Source organism: Giraffa tippelskirchi, chromosome 8, assembly GCF_054371585.1.
Source record: "Giraffa tippelskirchi isolate mGirTip1 chromosome 8, T2T-mGirTip1v1.2.pri, whole genome shotgun sequence".
NCBI classification, from domain to species: Eukaryota; Metazoa; Chordata; class Mammalia; order Artiodactyla; family Giraffidae; genus Giraffa; species Giraffa tippelskirchi.
In genome coordinates, this window is record NC_137282.1 from 10,735,773 (window position 1) to 10,757,623 (window position 21,851).

General features: G+C 37.0%; 1 protein-coding gene across 7 annotated transcripts in view; it reads right to left on the bottom strand.

The window, feature by feature from the left end:
* ADAM32 (ADAM metallopeptidase domain 32) overlaps nt 1-21,851 on the bottom strand; it is a 252,915-nt gene that overhangs the window by 118,846 nt on the left and 112,218 nt on the right. For 5 of the 7 annotated variants that reach the window (XR_014063396.1, XM_081524007.1, XM_081524006.1 and 2 more), the window contains 4 exons: nt 10,435-10,525; nt 9,159-9,314; nt 3,862-3,894; nt 592-630 (listed from right to left, as the gene is read on the bottom strand). Coding sequence is in view for 5 of the 7 variants with exons in the window: in XM_081524007.1 (XP_081380133.1) it covers nt 592-630; nt 3,862-3,894; nt 9,159-9,314; nt 10,435-10,525 (319 nt within the window). In the remaining 2 variants the exon portion in view is untranslated. Of the gene's footprint in view, nt 1-535; nt 631-3,861; nt 3,895-9,154; nt 9,315-10,434; nt 10,526-21,851 lie in introns of all 7 variants that reach the window. The other 2 variants (XR_014063397.1, XM_081524010.1) reach the window with 2 other exon arrangements.

Consider the following 21,851-nt stretch of genomic DNA (forward strand, 5'->3'; position numbering starts at 1 on the left):
CTAGGTTGCTTCCATGTCCTGGAATATTGGGTTTCTAGAGTCTCCAAATAAAGAAGTGAACTCCATTTATGAGTTAGCACCATAAACATTTCACCAATCATTTATTCCTTTGTTTCTCCAGAATAAACTCCCAACATACATTAACAAACTGAAGAAAGCATTTATTTATTTAGACAAACACTCACTAGTCACTAGGTTAGAAAACACTAAAAGGAATTTGTGTTTTTTGTGTGCTGTGCTAAGTCGCTTCAGTTGTGTCTGACTCTGCAACCCTATGGACTGTAGCCTCCCAGGCTCCTCTGTCCTAGGAATTCTTCAGGGAAGAATACTGTAGGGGATTGCCATGTTCTCCTCCAGGGGTTCTTCCTGACCCAGGGATCAAACCTGTGTCTCTTATGTCTCTTGCATTGGCAGGCAGGTTCTTTGATCACTACTAAAAATATTAAAGGGGAAGAGAACCAACCATCTCTTTTAGAAGCTCTGTGTGTAGTATACCTTATCAATTGTTGCTGTACAATTAATACTTAGCAATTACCTGTTGAATATCAATTTGTTCATCTTATTTTAAGAAACCCTTTCTAATTCACTTACCTGACATTATCTGACTGGCTGCTACTTTCTGATGTGGACCTAAAGGCAAGTGAAAAATAATGCCTCAAAGTTAATACTTTAAAAAAAGTGTGCCTCTGTAACAAATGAATTTCAGGCCATTTTGTAACCTACATTAATTCTTTTATACTACTAATCACCACTAATGAATCATTTCAAAAGATTACTAAGTTACAGTCTACAAATAATAGCATTGCTTTTTATCCATATACCATGTCCATAGAGAACATAAATTTCAAATTCCCAAATAGAAAGAAGAGTAAGAAAACTGATTTGTCACTTCTCAGTACAGAATATATGCTTGATTCTGAATACCTGATTCTGGCTTCTAGGTTCTACCCTGATGTGTTATCCACTGGTAAATTACTGCAGGTGGTGATTTAAAACCCTCACTGACTTCTAAACAATTAGGCAGACTGGACTGACAGGGTAATCTCCACCTCCTATTTGACACATAGAGAAATGGTGAAAAAATAATACAAAATCCTAATGAAAATTTAAGGGAAGGAAGTGATATTTCTAATGGTAGTTTGAAAAAGAGGAAATAGAAAGCATAAAAGGTAAATGAGAAAATATTGGGTCAAGTTCCTGACTTTTTACAAAAAATCTCTACCAGAATACATTATAACAAAATAACAACTGTAAGGCCAATGTATAAATATAGAGGTTATGATAGGCAGAATTCTAAAATGGCCCCCTCAGATTCCCATTTCTTGGTTATTTAAATACTCTTCAAAGTACTGCTCTGAAAAGATTTTGCAAAGGTAATTAAAGCTCCAAATCTGTTGGCCTTAAAATACAGAGATCATTTTGGTGGGCCTGACCCAGTCAGGTCAGCCCTTTACAAGTAGAGTTTTCTCTTGCTGGTAGAAGGGAGAAGTTAAGAGACAGTCAAAGCCTTGGGAAGACTTCTATGCCCTTATTTTTTTAAAGGTGAAGGGAGGTACCTGAGTAGCAATGCAGGTGGCCTCTGAAAGAAAGAAGGGCCCCAAGCAGACAGGCAAAACAGAAAGATATATCAGAGAGCTAAAGCTGCAAGAAATTGTGTGCTGTGCTAAGTCGCTTCAGTTGTGTCTGACTCTGCAACTCTCTGCAACTCTGCAACTCTCAGGTTTTTCTTACAACCTGAATGAGCTATCATCCCAGCCTGGCCTTCAGGTCAGCCTTGTGACAACCCAGTCAAATCCACCTGGATTTCCTACTTACAGAACTTCCACACAGGAAATGAATGTGGTTTAAGTTACTAAGTGTGTGGTAATTTGTTACGCAGCAACAGAAATACAAAAACTAGGTAAAATTCATATTAATCTTAAAGGAATAAATGAATCAACACACGAACAAAAGATTTATCATCATCAGTAGTAAATGCCACACTACACTCACATACCTTTAAATAGTGGAAGCAAAATAACTCTCAACATAGAAGTTCATACTAAGAAACCAACACAACAAGCAATTATCGTCCAATTAAAAATTTAAAAAAATAAAAATAAAACCCAGATGTCGGCACACACACACAAGAAGTCCATACTACCTAAATCCACATTTGAGAATGAAATAAACACAATTATAGGTGGATAAGATAAACAGTTTGCTACACAAAGACTCACTGATGGAAATGTTAAGAGATGTACTTCACCAAAAGAGAGATTAAACATCAAAATATGGAATTAAATTCAAAAAAGAATAGTGAGTAAATAAAGTGACAAAAATGTAGTGAAATCTTAGTATTTTTTCATTAAATATAATAATAATTAAATAGAATAATAATGATAATGCTGACTTATTTGTATCAGGTTAAAATTCAGGAGTAACTAAAAACCAAATGATAATACTATGAAAGAGTGAATAAAAGACTAAAAGGTTTAATGGGCTAATGTCCATAAATTGTTAGAAGATTATAAGTACTTTTATATCTAAAATTGTAACTTTATATTTAAATAATTTAATAAAAACACAATATAATAACATTATAATTAAAGAATATCACTAAAAGAATACAATTAGAACACATAATGACCAAACTGATAGAAGGAAAGAAAAAACATTGAAAGCACAATCAATATAATGGAATACAAGACAGAAAAAGAAAATATTGAAAAAGCATGAGAAATAGAAAAAAAACAAAACAAAATGGTAGAATTTACTCTAAAACATATCAGCAAACATAAGCATATAGACATACTAAATTCAACTACTGAGACAGTTGAGGTTACAGATTTTAAAATATCATTGGCAGGCTATTTTCAAGAGATCAAATTAAATAAAAGGTTGAAAGTAAGGGGACTGAAAAGTTATATCAGATAAACTGAAAATGTTGGTATTATGCTGCTGCTCAGTTGTCTCAGTCATGTCTGACTGTACAACCCTATGGACTGCAGCCTGCCAGGCTCCTCTGTCCATGGGATTCTCTAGGCAAGAGTACTAAAGTGGGTTGCCATGCCCTCTGCCAGGGGTCCTCCCGACCCAAGGATCAAACCTGGGTCTCCTGCATTGCAGGGAGACTCTTTACCACTGAGCCACCAGGGAAACCCTGAATGTTGGTATACCAGTTATAAATCAGTAAGGACTGAATTTATTATTTACAAAATATTAATGGGGACAATATGCTATCCATTACTGATTTAAAAAAAAAACACAGGAAGTAGATATAATTGCTGTTGCTGCTAAGTCGCTTACCAATCCATAACTACTATAGAAATTTATATATGAGTTTGGTCATGTACAATCTACCAAATATCAAGCATTTGCTTTCTTGTTTACCCAAACTGTACATGAATATAACCCAAGCTGTGGTTTCTTTGGTAGCTCAGTCGGTAAAGAATCTGCCTGAAGTGCAGGAGACCTAGGTTCAATCCCTGGGACAGGAAGATCCCCTGGAGAGGGAAATGGCAACCCACTCCAGTGTTGTTGCCTGGAAAATCTCATGGACAGAGAAGCCTGGCAGGCTACAGTCAATGATGTTGCAAGGGTCAGACACAACTGACTAAACCCCACATACATCCTTTTTTCTTTACTAATTATACGTATTCTAAATTTTATTAGAGTCAGACATTTTATTCCTTATTTCCTCAGAAAAAAAATAGTATTTATTTAAATGAACAGAAGACTAATTTACTAGAAACTAAATTACTATATATTAGTAGCCTGGTTTTCAGAGGATTACTTTATCAACTATAGCTAGACATTGTGAATTACTAATTCATTCTTAATTTTCAACATGTGTCTTAAGATGCCTTACAGTTTACCTACCTAGTGACATTTCTGTGAGTGCCACCTTCCGACCTGGATATTAAACAAATGGAAAATAGTGTCCAAAATTAGTTGTAAGAGAGCTTGTCAACTGCATAAATAAAAGTCAGGCCATTGTATAAGCAGTATTATCTCTTTTACAAGATTAGTTACCAAAACAGAAAACAATGTACAAGGTCACTAAACAGAGATGCAAATAAGTAAACATTTTTATTTACCTGTGTACCTCATCCATAAAAAGTATATTTCAAACCTGCAATGAGGAAATTATCAAGAAGGCACAGATTTGCTTTTTCTTTGTCACTTCTGAACACAGAATATAGGTTTGACCCTGAATGCCTGATTCTGACCTTTATACCCCAACTTTTAACTTTTTATTCATTGATAAAGAAATGCTACATTTTATAAGGTAAAATCCACACAGACTTCTAGACAATCTGACAGACTAAACTGGTGGGAAAATTTCCCTTTCCATTCCTCATAGAGGAGGCCTGAAAAAAATAGCACAAACAGTTAACACATAACTGAGGTTAACAACAAGAAAAGAATTCTCTTGGTGCTAGTAAAAATGAAGAAACGGAGAGTCCAAAGGGTAAACAGGAGCTAAAAGTGAACAACTGCAGGGGTGTCTAAACCAGTGATACAACTTTGGGACTAGAGTTTCAATAGTCATTCCTTAGAAGGAGTTAAGTTATGAGGACTTTGCATGTAGGGAAACTAAGTGAGATCCTTAACTGGAGCCACTTAACCTGGGAGCCATGAATGGTCATACCACCCATTCAACAGGGATAGTAAAAATCCTGACCAGTGGCCTTTGGAATGCAGCAGGGAAAATGGGGATATGCAACGTGCATGGATAGGTGGGGGAAAGTGCATCACTGAGGAGTTCCAAGCCTCCAAAAAATGCACTTTCAGGATACCAGTTCACACTCCTACAAATGCTTCAACACCATGCAGAGCAAATGCTTTAAATATTGTTGCTTTATAAGAAGCAAAAATGAAACCATCCACATGTGTGAGTCTTCAGCACAGGGCATGCTGAATTCTCATGGGAAAATCATAGATATTGAAGAGAAAAGAATCTATGATTACAAAGCCCTAGTAGTTAACATCAGCAGCCATAGCCAAACAGTGAGCTCACACACCAAGAAATACAAATGATTAAAAAAAACAACTCTGAGAATATTTAGAATCTCCATAGAGATCTTTGCGAGAATAGAATCCATAAGTCTAGAACAGGACTGAGAAGGAAGAAATGGTGATATGAGAGAATGATCTGAGAAAATCAAACAGAATATGAGATGGAGCAATACCTATGAAAGTGCAGTTACAAACCATAAAGATACAGTTCCAATACTGGTCAAAATGGAATAACAGACAGGATTTACACTTCTGCCTGAAACAACTGAAAATCTGGACAAAACATGTTAAACATTGGTTTTCAGATACTGAATATTAGGCAAGATAGTGATCTATGAGAGAAGGAAATAAAGACCCATGATTGCCCCTTCTTACAGCAGGCAAGAGTTTCCATGCTGTAACACAGCAATGGGAAGCCAGGCAGAGAAAGAAGTCTCCCCAAATTGAGGTGATACCATCTGGGGAGACCAAGGCAGCTACAATTCTCTGTTAGCCTTTGCCCTGCTTCATTTTGTACTGCAAGGCCAAACTTGCCTACTATTCCTGGTATCTCTTGACTTCCTATTTTGTATTCCAATCTTCTGTGATGAAAAGGACACCTATTTTGGTGTTAGTTCTAGCAGGTCTTGTAGGTCTTCATAGAATCAGTAAATTTCAGCTTCTTCAGCATTAGTGGTTGGGGCATAGACTTGTATTACTGTGAAGGTGAATGGTTTGCCTTGGAAATGAACCAAGATCATACTGTCATTTTTGAGATTGCACCCAAGTACTGCATTTCAGACTTGTTCATTGACTACATGAGGGCTACTCCAATTCTTCTAAGGGATTCTGGCCCACAATAGTGGATATAGTGGTCACCTGAATTAAATTCGCCCATTAACACCCATTTTAGCTCACTGATTCCTAAGATGTCAATGTTCAACTTTGCCATCTTCTGCTCAATCATGTCCAATTTACCTTGATTAAGGGACCTAACATTCCAGGTTCCTAGGCAATATTGTTCTTTACAGCACTGGACTTTACTTTCACTACCAGACGCATCCACACTGAGCATCATTTCTGTTCTGACCCAGCCACCCCATTCCTTCTGGAGCTATTCATAATTGCCCTCTACTCTTCCCCAGTAGCATATTGGACACCTTCTGACCAGGGGGGCCTCATCTTCTGGTGTCGTATATTTTTGCTTTTTCATACTGTTCGTGGGGTTCTCGCACTGAGAACACTGGAGTCGGTTGCCATTTCCTCCCCCAGTGGACCAGAATTTAACAGAATTCTACACAATTACCCATCTGTCTTGTGTGGGCTTGAACAGCATTTCATTGACTTATGTAAGCCTCATCACCACAAGGCTGTGATCCATGAAAAAAATATATATATGCATATATACACATACATATTCTCAAAGGAGAAGGCAATGGCACCCCACTCCAGTACTCTTGCCTGGAAAATCCCATGGATGGAGGAGCCTGGTAGGCTACAGTCCATGGGGTCGCTAAGAGTCAGACACGACTGAGCGACTTCACTTTCACTTTTCCCTTTCATGCACTGGAGAAGGCAATGGCAACCCACTCCAGTATTCTCACCTGGAGAATCCCAGGGACGGCGCAGCCTTGTGGGCTGACGTCTATGGGGTCGCACAGAGTCGGACACGACTGAAGCGACTTAGCAGCAGCAGCAGCATATACTCAAAAAATAAGTGAAAGTCTCTCAGTCGTGTCCGACTCTTTGTGACCCCATGGACTATATATATGTCTGTAAACACTGGGGAACATGAATAAGGTCTATCAGTTCAGTTCAGTTCAGTCACTCTGTTGTGTCCGACTGTTTGTGATCTCATGAACCGCAGCACGCCAGGCCTCCCTGTCCATCACCAACTCCCGGAGTTTACCCAAACTCATGTCCATTGAGTCGGTGATGCCATCTTATCATCTCATCCTCTGTGGTCCCCTTCTCCTCCTGCCTTCAATCTTTCCCAACATCAAGGTCTTTTCAAATGAGTCAGCTGTCTGCATCAGGGGGCCGAAGCATTGGAATTTCAGCTTCAACATCATTCCTTCCAATGAACACCCAGTCCTTCCAATGAACACTTTCCAATGAAAAGGACTGATTTCCTTTAGGATGGACTGGTTGGATCTCCTTGCAGTCCAAGGGACTCTCAAGAGTCTTCTCTAACACCACAGTTCAAAATCATTAATTCTTCAGTGCTCAGCTTTCTTTATAGTCCAACTCTCACATCTATACATGACTACTGGAAAAACTATACCCTTGACTAGACAGACCTTGTTGGCAAAGTAGTATCTCTGCTTTTTAATATGCTGTCTAGGTTGGTCATAACTTTCCTTCCAAGGAATAAGTGTCTTTTAATTTCATGGCTGCAGTCACCATCTGCAGTGATTTTGGAGCCCCAAAAAATAAGGTCAGCCACTGTTTCCACTGTTTCCCCATCTCTCTGCCATGAAGTGATGGGACCAGATGCCATGATTTTAGTTTTCTGAATGTTGAGCTTTAAGATCTACAGTTTAACTGATAAAACTATACCAATACCAGTCCCCTGGCTGTGAAAATTCACTGTTAATGTAAGATGCTATCATTGATAAAACCTAAGTGATAGAGCCAAGAAATTCTGTGCCATTTTTGCAACTTTTTATATTTCTTGGTGGTGGTTTAGTTGCTAAGTTGTGTCTGACTCTTGCGACCCCATGAACTCTAGTCCGCCAGGCTCCTCTGATCATGGGATTCTCCAGGCAAGAATACTGGAGTGAGTTGCCATTTCCTTCTCCAGGGTATCTTCCCAACCCAGGGATAGAACCAGGGTCTCCTACATTGTAGGCAGATTCTTTACCAATTGAGCTACGAGGGAAGCCCTTTATATTTCTTAAATTATCTCAGAAGTAAATTTAAAAGAAAGGAATGGTAAAGAAAAGAATCTGGAAACTGTAACAGGAAATTCTAATAAATGTTAACTAAATATAATAATGGTAATTAAAAAAAAAACTACAAAATTTATTTGGAGGAAACTGAAAAACCAAATGACAAATAGATTGAAAAAGATAGATTAGTGTTACAAGGCTAAGATTCTTGTCTTATTCAGAAGACTACATCTAATGATTAAATTAAGACAACGTATATATAACATTTGCTACAAACACAAGTTAACAAAAACCATTAAAACAATAAAAACAGAATTAAAAATGTACAAAATAGTAAAAGAAAACAGAAAAATCATAATTAAAAAAATGGAATTTGGGAAAAGTAAATAATGTCAAAAAAGAGGTTAGTAAGTAGGAAGAAAATAAGATGGTAAATTTCAACATGAATATCTGCTATCATACATTAAGCATATAAATATGACAAACTCCACTATTATATTTTTCATATAAAGGCTGTTTATAGGATATCAACTAAAATCTAAGAAAGATTGAAAATAAGGGATGAAAAATATGTAACAGGTAAATCTAACTTCCAGAAAGCAAGTTGGGATACAACAATATAAAAGAGTAAAAATAGAATTTAAGATACAATTGTTAGTGATGAAAAGAAAATACATCAAGAATATATAACTACAATGAATGTTATATATTTAGTCACTGCCTGGTGGCTCAAATGGTAAAGACTCTGCCTGCAATGCGCAGCAAGACCCAGGTTCGATCCCTGGGTCGAGAATACTCCCTGGAGAAGGGAATGGCAACCCACTCCAGTATTCCTGCCTGGAGAATCCCATGGACAGAAGAGCCTGGCAGGCTGCAGTCCACAGGGTTGCAAAGAGTAGGACATGACTAAACGACCAACACTTTCACTTTCAGAGTATATAAAGCAGAAGTTTCAACAAAGAGAAAGCCATGATATATTGGAAAAGTTTAGCTTGTATGTAATAGAAATGAGAACCACTGGGCATGTGAAAGCAACAGATGTGGATGCATTTCAGTTCTTCCTGTCTCAATTACCGAGGCAATAACATTGGCAACTTGTTAAACCAGATTCTGAAATTTTTGAAACTTTAAAATAAGAATATCCAAAACTATCTCAAACAAATGAGATATTGATGTAGCATTCAAAATTCCCGTCAAATGTAAAGTATTGTTGTTGTTCATAACACTGCCTTACATCTGACTACATTTAAATGGTTTAACTTCAGAACACAAATTTAATTTACCCACTACGTTGGGATTCCTCTTTCTTGCTAAGCCACTTTTTCGAAAGCTTCCATGAAGCAGCTATCATGGCTGCTACAACAAGAACAGGTAAAGCAGTGCAGACAGCCAAAAGCCACCGCTTCTTCCCACCCTTCTCAGAAGTTCTTTCCGTGGTTACACCTAAAAATAAAAAGACATAAAAAATCAGAGAAAAAAATTAAGCTGCCTACTTTTAAGTTACAGCAAACATATCACAATGTTCTTATTTTTTATCATAATTCAAGTAACAATGAAAAATAATAATAGAATCATAATACTTAAGGCTCTCTCTATAAACTCTCATTCTAAAAGAACAGACACTGTTCTTTTAGTTCTAAGGAAGTTCTAATGTATTCTATCTTATACAGCAGCTATAGCAAAATCCCAGTATAAGTAGAACCCCATAACTTCAGAGACATATAACCAACAAACGTGCATTACTACAACGTGCATTATCACAGAATTCTACTATATCTGTGCATATCTTGTTTATCTTTATTAGACTGCTGGCTCTCCAACATTAGGGATCTGTTTTTACCTATGGAATCACTGCAGTGTTACTAAAATGGCACAGGCATGAAAAATAGGAGACATGATCCCTAACTCTAATTCTGCAACTAATTAGCACTGGGTATTCTTTAAGTTCCATGAGGAGTGGGGTTTTGTTTTGCTATCTGTGCATGCCTAGCGTCATATGATAAGCACCTGGCGTATATATTAGGAATTCAAGAAATATTTGCTAAATCAGTGGATGAATGACAAAAACTAAAGTCATGATAAACAAACAGAATACTGTTTTAGCATCCTTCTGTCATCTCTTTAACAGCAATTAATAGATTTTTATCATTTAAACTGAAAACTCCTTCAGACTAAAGATTTATATTCTACTTCCTTTATTTCTTCTATAACAGACACATATTAGTGCTAGACACAGGGTGTGTTTTGATATAGAGCCCAGATCACAGGATCAACCATAAAAGCGGGAAAGGGTTGAAGGATAATTTAAAGGAGAAAGTCAGACACAAGTAAATAAAAATTTTAAAAGATACTCAGCTTCAGTCATATTGAAAAGTTAATATTAGGGGGAAACAAGCAAGATTAAGAAAGCATATTGGTTTCTATTTCTTTTGGAAGCCTATTTGTTTACCTTTTAATTACAAATATTGGCTTCTTTCTAAGTGGCAAAAACCTAACTTTGTTTTTGTGAAAGCAAGCAATTGGACAATTCTATTAACTGGATATGTAAGAGATAGATACTTGCCCTGTTCCCCAGGCGATATTCTGGATCTCACTTTGCAATCTGGAGGTCTGTAGCCACCAGTACAATTGCATATCATCGTGGAAGTGCACACCTAGAATCATTTTTTTAATTCAGATAATCATTTAAAAATATTTCTCATAGAAAGCAAAATTATCTGATGGATTATCAGGCTTACTCCAGTATTTTCATCTAGGGTAATTTTGTTTCTTTGATGTATTTACAGAGATAATTCTACAAATCAAATGCTTGGTTTCTTAGCCTAAAGTATGCACACATGCACACACATGCTAAAAAGGAGCTATAAAATGAGGCTCACAATATTTGCAATGTCTGGAAAACTTAACACCTTCAAATGGTCACCTGAAAATTCAGTGTGCAATTCCAGAACTATCGACTTAAATTCTATTGAAAATGACACCATTCCAGCAGTGTGTTAGAGCCAGCCAGGATCAGCTCGCAAGGAGGATTGTGTACACTTCACCCCATCTCCACTTTCAGTAACATCATGTGGTGGTCTGAAGTATCTGTACACATAGATGAGGACTTGACGCTTCCTCAAGCTACTTGGTAAACATTTAACAGCATAGCACTGCCCTTGACCAGGATCAGGTTTGTTCACTTCATTAGTTTCTGTTTGTTTGATTTTTAAGCAAAAGTTTTTTGTATTCCAAGAGGGTATCAGATAATCAATTTTTGTAATTAACTAATTAATGATGGAAACAGCTCTATGGTGCTTACAATGTGTGAGTCTCCATTCTGAGTACTTTACACTGATTTACTCATTAAATCCTCACAACAGTCCTGTAAGGTTGGGACAATTATTATTCCCACTCTACAGATGAATAACCTGGAGGCATAGATACTTAACTTGCCAAAAGTCACCTGGCTAGTAAGTGATGGAGACAGAATTTAAACCAAAGAAATCTGGTTTCAGTCTGCCCTTGACCACTAAGCTATGCTACTCCTCAAAATGATATAAAACACTTCTCAATTTCTAAGATCTCAATTTAAGAACGTGACTCTAATTACTGTATTCCATGGCTCAGATGTACAGGAAAAAGAGTGTTCTGTTTGGGGTTTCCACTGCCCTAGCTTCTGTCATATCACTTTCATGTTGTAGTGTGTGTGTGTGTTTACTCTGAAATATTGGGTTGGCCAAAAAGTCCATTCATGCTATTCTAGAACATCTTACAGAAAAGCCAGAATGAACTTTTGGGCCAACCCAATATCTCATTGAACTAATATTGCCTTTCTCAGGAGACACGTTGTCAGTTCAGTTCAGTCACTCAGTCGTGTCCGACTCTGTGTGACCCCGTTGACTGCAGCACGTCAAGCCTCCCTGTCCATCACCAACTCCCAGAGCTTACTCAAACTCATGCCCATCAAGTCGCTGATGCCATTCAACCATCTCATCCTCTGTCGTCCCCTTCTCCTCCCGCCTTCAATCTTTCCCAGCACCAGGGTCTTTTCAAAGCAGTCAGTTCTTCACATCAGGTGGCCAAAGTATTGGAGTTTCAGCTTCAGCATCAGTCCTTCCAATGAATATTCAGGACTGGTTTCCTTGAGGATAGACTGGTTGGATCTCCTTGCAGTCCAAGGGACTCTCAAGAGTCTTCTCCAACACCACAGTTCAAAAGCATCAATTCTTCAGCGCTCAGCTTTCTTTATAGTCCAACTCTCACATCCATACATGACCACTGGAAAAACCATAGCTTTGACTAAACAGAGCTTTGTTGGCAAAGTAATGTTTCTGCTTTTTAATATGCTGTCTAGGTTGGTCATAGCTTTTCTTTCAAGAAGCAAGCATCTTTTATTTCATGGCTGCAGTCACCATCTGCAGTGATTTTGGAGCCCCCCCAAAATGAAGTTTCTCACTGTTTCCATGGCTTCACCATCTATTTGCCATGAAGTGATGGGACCGGATGCCATGATCTTAGTTTCCTGAATGTTGAGTTTTAAGTCAACTTTTTTCCTCTCCTCTTTCACTTTCATCAAGAGGCTCTTTAGTTCTTCTTCTCTTTCTGCCGTAAGTATGGTGTTATCTGTGTATCTGAGGTTATTGATATTTCTCCTGGCAATCTTGATTCCAACTTGTGCTTCATCCAGCCTGGTATTTCACATGATGTACTCTGCATATAAGTTAAATAAGCAGGGTGACAATATACAGCCTGGACATACTCCTTTCCCAATTTGGAACCAGTCTGTTGTTTCATGTCCAGTTTTAACTGTTACTTCCTGACCTGCACACAGATTTCTCAGGAGGCAGGTCAGGTGGTCTGGTATTCCCATCTCTTTAAGAATTTTCCACAGTTTGTTGTAATCTACACAGTCAAAGGCTTTGGTGTAGTCAATAGAGCAGAAGTAGATGTTTTTCTGGAACTCTCTTGCTTTTTCTAGGGTCCAACAAATGTTGGCAATTTGATCTCTGGTTTCTCTGCCTTTTCTAAAACCAGCTTGAACATCTGCAAGTTCACTGTTCATGTACTATTGAAGCCTGGCTTGGAGGATTTTGAGCATTACTTTGCTAGCTACACATGTTTTCACTTTGTCTTAATATTGTGTTGTTACATTTGGATCACTTCGTTTAGGTGATGGCTTCCAAGTTTTTTCCACTGTAAGTTACTATGCTTCCATTGGAGGAGATAACTTGTGTATGTAATACGGACATATGTAAGTTACCTGAGTCCTCATAAGAGCTTCACCCACTAGTTTAAGCATCTGTTGATAATGATTTAACTCCATTATTTCTTCTATATTGTTTATACTATTATAAAGTTATGAGTTTTCCCATATCCACCCTTCTGGAGCACTATATTTCCTGCTGCCCTAGCCACCAACTCCCCTGAGTACCTGGTGCTGCCAGAACCCCTGCAACCCAAGCAGCTGCACCACCTCCACACCTGGCCCTCACTGGGGCAGACCCAAGTCCTCCAGGGCAGCCTCAGGAGCAAACCCCAGTGGACTAGGCACATGCAGAGATGGAAAGAAAACCACAACTGAAACCCAGGGGCAGTGTGGCTAAGGAAGAAGACCCAAACCCCTCCCACCAGCTGTACAAGCTGCAGATTAAATCCATGTGATCCATTAGGCAGACTCTATGTCTATGAAACACATATAAAAGGACATTGAGAGCTCCCACAAAAGAAAACACACTACTTCTGACAGCTGTGGACACTGGACGCAAGAACACACAGGAGTAGCAGCAGATTAGAATCTGAGCTGCCCCCACGGCAGGTCCAAAGACCAGCACAGTGTTGGAGGGCATCCTAGGGAGGTGAGGCGGACTGTGACTCCCAGCGAGGGTAAGGACTCTGACAGCAGTGACTCAAGAAGAACATTTATTATTCTTATGTTTTGACTTGTTCTGTAGATTATTTTGGATTTTTCCTCTTTTTTTTCCTTTTTCCTCCCCTCTGTTGTAGTTGTCGATTTTATTGGCACGTGAAATCTAAGCTTTTGAGCTTTTTTTTTTTCCTCAGTCACGTTTTTCATCGTTGTTATAAACCTCTGCCTCCTTGGGCTTTTGCAGTTCTGGGCAGTTTTTTTTTTCTTTTTAATTTGAATTTTTTAAACCTATTATTATTTTTTCTAAATTTATTCCTTTGTTTGCTTTTCCTACTGTTCTTTTCCCCTTGCAGTTAATCTTTAATATATATAAATCTTCTTTATCTATCTCTATTTAACTTTGCATTATTTATTCTTTCTTTCTTTTCTTTCTTTCCTTTAGTCTCAGCATATTTGTTAGTTTTATTTTCATTGCTTTATACCCCAGTTGGCACTTTGCTTTAGTTTTGTTTTCCAGTTTGTGCTTTAGTTAGTTTTGTTCTTAACTAGTAAATATAATTTTTTATTTCTGTTGTTCACTGGGTTAATTTATTGTACTTAATTTTTGTTGGAATGTTTTGACTTTGCTCATGGGTGTATACGTGTATGTGAATATTCCATTATTTTAATTATTATTTGCCTGATTTTGTAACTGCCATTTGTCTGGGGTTCATCTTTGGTTTCTCATTTTTGGATATTTGCTTTAATCTCACTTAATGCCATAACAAACCACTTGTGGAAACTTTGTTTCTGAGATCAAGCCCTGAGCCTTTGGAGTGGGAGCACTGACTCCAAGACCCTAGACTACGAGAGAACTAACCCTGGGGGGTATAAAATAGTGAGAGCTCACACAAAGGAAACCACTGGAATACAAGACCCAGCATCACCCACCCACCAACAGCACTCTGTGCAGGATGCCTCATCTAAACAACAAACAAAACAAAGATACTAACAAAATCATCAGAAGACAGGATGACCACCTCTCTCAGCCTTGCCCATCAGAGGAAAAACAACAAACAAAAATTCAGCACAAATCTCACCCTATAAAAAGTTTACACAAACTACTGGATCAATCTTACAGGGCAGACACCAAAAGGAAGAAAGAATTCAACCTTGAAGCCTGGGAAAAGGAGACCTCAAACACAGTAAGTTAAAAAATGAAAAGACAGAGAACTACTACACAAGTGAAGAAACAAACTAGAAACACAGAAGTCCAAATAAATGAAGAGGAAACAGGCAAGTTACCTGAAAAAGAATTCAGATTATTGATAGTAAACATGATCAAAAACCTTGACAGCAAAATGGAGAAAATTAAAGAATTAATTAACAAAGACCTAACAGAGTTAAAGAATTAACATGCAGAGACAACACAATTAATGAAATTAAAAATGATCTAGAATGAATCAATAGCAGAATATCTGAAGCAGAAGAATGAATCAGTGAGCTGGAAGATAAAGTGGTGGAAATAACTTCTGAAGAGCAGAAAAAAGTAAAAAGAATGAAAAGAACTGAGGATAGTCTCAGAGACCTCTGGGACAATATCAAATGCACCAACATTTGAATTGTAGGGGTCCCAGGAAAAGAAGAGAAAAAGAAAGTGTATGAGAAAATTTTTGAAGAGAAAATTCAGTTGAAAATTTCCCAAACATGGAAAAGGAAACAGTCAACTCCAAGAGGCACAAAGAGTCCCATACAGGATAAACCCAAGGAGAAACATGCCAAGACACATACTAATCAAACTTACAAAGACTAAACACAAAGAAAGAATATTAAAAGCAGCAAGGGAAAAGCAACAAGTAACATACAAGGGAAACCCCATACGCTTAACAGCTGCTCTTTCAGCAGAAACTCTGCAGGCCAGAAGGGAATGGCAGGATATATTTAAAGTACTGAAAGGGAAAAATCTACAACCAAGATTACTGTACCCAGCAAGGGTCTCTCATTCAAAATTGATGGAGAAATAAAAAGTTTTTCAGACAAGAAAAAGTTAAGAAAATTCAGTACAACCAAACCAGCTTTACAGCAAACACTAAATGGACTTATATAGCAATGGCACCCCACTCCAGTACTCCTGCCTGGAAAATCCCATGGACAGAGGAGCCTGGTAGGCTGCAGTCCATGGGGTTGCGAAGAGTCGGACACGACTGAGCGACTTCACTTTCACTTTTCACTTTCATGCATTGGAGAAGGAAATGGCAACCCACTCCAATGTTCTTGCCTGGAGAATCCCAGGGACGGGGGAGCCTGGTGGGCTGCCATCTATGGGGTCGCACAGAGTCGGACACAACTGAAGCGACTTAGCAGCAGCAGCAGCAGTCAAGAAATACAACAAAAGAAAAAAGATCTATGAAATCAACCCCAAACAATTTAGAAAAGGGCAGTAGGAATATATATATATCAATAATCACTTTAAATGTAAATGGATTAAATGCTCCAACCAAAAGACACAGACTTGCTGAATGGATACAAAAACAAGACCCATATATACACTGTCTATAAGAAACTCACTTCAAACCTAAAGACACATATGGACTGAAAGTGAGAGGATGGAAAAATATATTCCATGCAAATGGGAAGCAAAAGAAAGCAGGAGTAGCAATCCTCACATCAGACAAAATAGACCTTAAAAAGAGAAGATTATAGGAGATAAGGAAGGACGCTACATAATGATCAAGGGATCAATCCAAGAGGAAGACATAATAATTGTAACTATCTATGCACACAACATAGGAGCACCTCAATACATAAGACAAACACTAACAGACATAAAAGGAGAAATTGACAGTAACACAGTAACAGCAGGAGACTTTAACACCTCATTCACACCAATGGACAGATCATCAAAACAGAAAATCAATAAGGAAACACAAGTCTTAAATGATACATTAGATGAGATGGATCTCATTGACATCTTCAGGACATAGCATCCAAATGCAGAGTACACGTTCTTCTCAAGTACACATGGAACATTCTCCAGGATAGACATCTTGGGTCACAAATCAAACCTCAGTAAATTTAAGAAAATTGAAATCATATCAAGGATCTTCTCCAGCCACAACACTCTGAGACTTTCAATTACAAGAAAAAAACTGTAAGAAACACAAACACATGGAGATTAAACAACATGTTTCTAAATAACCAACAGGTTACTGAAGAAATCAAAAGGGAAATTTAAAAATTTCTAGAAACAAATGACAATGAAAAAACAACAACTCAAAACCTATGGGATGCAACAAAATCAGTCCTAAGAGGGAAATTTATAGCAATACAATTCTACCTCAAGAAACAAGAAAAACATTGAATAGACAGCCTAACTTTACATCTAAAACAACTGGAAAAAGAAGAACAAAAAGACCCCAAAATTTGTAAAAGAAAAGAACTCATCAAGATTCAAGCAGAAATAAATGAAAAATAAATGAAAGAAACAAAAGTAAAGATTAATAAAACTAAAAGCTGGTTCTTTGAGAAGATAATTGACAACCCTTTAGCCAGATTCATCAAGAAAAAAAGAGAAGAATCAAATCAACAAAATTAAAAATGAAAAAGGAGAGGTTATAACAGACAATGCAGAAATACAAATGATTATAAGAGACTATTATGAACAACTATATGGCAATAAAGTGGATAGCCTGGAAGAAATGGACAGATTCTTAGAAAAGTTCAATCTTCCAAGACTGAGCCATGAAGAAATAAAAATTATGAACAATCCAATTACAAGTCTGAAATTGAAGCTGTGATCAAAAATCTCCCAAAAAACAAAATCCCAGGACCAGATGGCTTCACAGGAGCATTCTAACAAACATTTAGAGAAGAGCTAATGCCTATGCTTCTAAAACTCTTTCAAAAAGTTGCAGAGGAAGGAACACTTCCAAACTCATTCTACAAGGCCACCATCACCCTGATACCAAAACCAGACAAAGACAACACAGAAAAAGAAAACCATAGGCCAGTATTACTGATGAACATAGACACAAAAATTCTCAACAAAATTTTAGCAAACAGAATTCAGCAACACATCAAAAAGCTCATACACCATGAGCAAGTTGGGTTTATTCCAGGAATGCAAGGATTCCTCAATATACTCAAATCAATCAATTTGATACACCATGTTAACAAATTGAAAAATAAAAACCATATGATCATCTCAATAGATACAGATAAAACCTTTGACAAAATTCAGGACCCGTTTATGATTAAAACTCTTTAAAAAATGGGCATAGAAGGAACCTACATCAACATAGTAAAGGCCTTATATGATAAGCCTACAGCAAACATTATTCTCAATGATGAAAAATGGAAAGCATTCTCCCTAATATCAGGAACAAGACAAGGATGTCCGCTTTCACCACTATCATTCAACATAGTTCTGGAAGTCCTAGCTATAGCAATCAGAGAAGAAAAAGAAATGAAAGGAATCCATATCAGAAAAGAAGTAAAGGTCTCACCGTTTGCAGATGACATGATATTGTACATAGAAAACCCTAAAGATAGTATCAGAAAATTACTAGAGCTAATCTGTGTATTTAGTAAAGTTGCAGGATACAAAATCAATACACAGAAATCACCTGCATTTCTATATAGCGATAATGAAAAAACAGAAAGAGAAATTAAGGAATCAACCCCATTCACCATTCCAACAAAAAGAATTAAATATCTAGGAATAAACTCACCTAAGGAGACAAAAGAACTGTACACAGAAAAGTATTAGATACTAATGAAAGAAATCAGACAACATAAACGGAGATATATTCCATGTCCCTGGGTAGGAAGAATCAATATTGTGAAAATGACTATACTACCAAATGGAACCGACAGATTCAATGCAATGCCTATTATGTTACCAATGGCACTTTTCACAGAACCGGAACAAAAAATTTCACAATTCATATGGAAACACAAAAGACTCCGAACAGCCAAAGCAGTCTTGAGAAAGAAGAATGGAGCTGGAGGAAACAACCTTCCTGACTTCAGATTATACTACAAAGCCACAGTCATCAAGACAGTATGGTACTGGCACATAAACAGAAATACAGACCAATGGAACACGATAGAAAGCCCAGAAATAAACCCATGCACCTATGGGTACCTTATTTTTGAACAAGGAGGCAAGAATATGTAATGGAGCAAAGACAGCCTCTTCAATAAATGGTGCTGGGGAAACTGGACAGCTACATGTAAAAGAATGAAACACCATACACAAAGATAAACTCAAAATGGATTAAAGACCTAAATTTAAGAACAGAAACTATAAAACTCTTAGAGGAAAACAGGCAGAACACTCGATGACATAAATCAAAGCAAGATCCTGTATGACCCACCTCCTACAGTAACAGAAATAAAAACAAAAGTAAACAAGTGGGACCTGATTAGTGGGACCTTAAAATCTTTTGCACAGCAAAGGAAACTATAAGCAAGGTGAAAAGACAAACCTCAGAATGGGAGAAAATAATAGCAAATGAAACAACTGACAAAGGATTAATTTCCAAATATACAAGCAGCTCATACAACTCAATGCCATAAAAGCAATCAACTCAATCAAAAGGTGGGAAAAAGACCTAAACAGACATTTCTCCAAAGATATACAGATGGCTAACAAACACACATGAAAAGATGCTCAATATCGCTCATTATTAGAGAAATGCAAATCAAAACCATGAGATATCACCTCACACCAGTCAGAACGTCCATCATCAAAAAGTCTACAAACAATAAATGCTGGAGAGAGTGTGGAGAAAGGGAACACTCTTGCACTGTTGGAGGGAATGTAAATTGATCCAGCCACTATGGAAGATGGTGTGGAGATTTCTTAAAAAACTAGGAATAAAACCCTTATAATCCAGCAATCCCACTCCTAGGCATATACCCTGAGGAAACCAGGGTTTAAAAAGACACATGTATCCCATTGTTCATTACAGCACTATTTACACTAGCTAGAACATGGAAGCAACCTAGAGGTCCATCGACAGATGAATGGATAAAGAAGTTGTGGTACATATACACAATGGAATATTACCCAGCCATAAAAAGGAACACATATGAGTCACAGTTCTGATGAGGTGGATGAACCTAGAATCTATCATACAGAATGAAGTGAGACAGAAAGAGAAAGAGAAATATCGTATTCTAATGCACAAATACAGAATCTAGAAAAATGGTACTGAAGAATTCATTTACAGGGCAGCAATGGAGAAACAGACATAGAGAATAGACTTATGGACATGGGGAGAGGGAAGGAGAAGGTGACATGTATGGAAAAAGTAACATGGAAACTTATGTTACCATATGTAAAATAGATAGCCAACAGGAATTTGCTGTATGGCTCAGGAAACTCAAACAGGTGCTCTGTATCAACCTAGAGGGGTGGGATGAGGAGGAAGATGGGAGGGAGGTTCAAAAGGGAGGGGATATATGTATACCTATGGCTGATTCATATTGAGGTTTGACAGAAAACAACAAAATTTTGTAAAGCAATTATCCTTCAATAAAAAAATTTTTTAAAATAGTTTTCCCATATCTCTATTTTTCTATTCAATTACTGTTACTGGCAACATATTTCTCATACAGCAAGTGATCTTTGACAAGTGTGACAAGACCACTCAATGGGAAAAGGAGAGTTACATGAGCAAAGGGTGCTGGAAAAACTAGCCACCCAATGAAAAAGAATGAAGTTGGCCTTTATTTCACAATATACTGAAAGGTGAACTCAAAATGGATTAAATATCTGAATGTAAGTCCTAAGACTATGAAACTCTGAGAAGAAAATATGGGGGAAAAGCTTCATGACATTGGACTTAACAATGATTTTTGGATGTGACACTAAAAGCACAAACAGAGGTGATAAGAAACAGATAGGTCTACAACAAACTAAAAAACATTTGTGCGTTGAGAGAAACAATCAACAGACTGAAAAGGCAACCTATAAAACAGAACACTTGCAAATCATAAATCTGTTAAAGGGTTAATATCCAAAATATACAAAGAAGTCCTACAACTCAACAAAAACCCCAAATAACCTAATTTTAAAATGGGCAAGGGACTTGAGTAGACATTTCTCCAAAGATACTACACAAATGGTGAACAAGAATATGAACAGATGCTCAACACCATTAATCATAAGATAAATGCAAATGAAAATCACAATAGAAACAACAAACTACCTTGTCTACATTTGCTGTAAATATCAGGATACATTATTATTGTGTTTACTTTAAAAAGTCAATTGCCTTCTTAAAAATGTTTATATGAAATATAGTGTTTTATACTTATTTACATTTGTTTTCATTTCTAGCACTCTTCATTGCTTTGTGTAGATCCACATTTCCATATGACTTTATATTCCTCCCACCTGAATGTAATTTAATATTTCCTTTAGTGCATATTTTCTAGCAACAAAGTCTCTCAGGTGTTTATATCTGAAAAAAATTCTTTTATATCCTTAATTTTTGAAATATTTTTACTGGATAGAGAACACAAATGACAGCTTTTTTCACATTAAATGATATCATTTAATATTTCTGCTTTACATATTTCCTGTTAAGAAGACTGAAGTCATTTTTACTGTTCATCATTCCTCCAGATGCAATGCATCTTTCTCCTCTGGCCACATTTAAAATAGTCCCTTTATTTTTTATTTCAGTAATTTGATTATAATATGTATTGGTGTATTTGGGTTTTTCTGAGATTTACTGAACTTCTTGAAACTTTCAGTTCATCCTTTATCAAATTTTGAAAATTACTTAAAATTTTTTCTAGCCTCCCTTCTTTCTCTTTTTCTGCAACACCAATTACACATATGCAGAGCCATCGGACAGTGATCTAACGGGTCACTGATTCATCCTGTCAGTCTTTTTGCTTCAGTTTAAATAGTTCCTTCTGCTTTATCTTTAGCATATTGACATTTTCTTCTGCCGTGTCAGTTGTGCTGTTAATACTATCCACAGAATTTTTCATTTTAGTTATGTTGTTTTCCTATTTCTACAAATTACATGTGTTTTTGATATCTCCCAATGTCTCTTCTTATTGTGCTAACGCTTTGTTTTAAACACATGAGAATATTTGTAAGTTTTTTTAAATCCCTATCAACTAATTATATC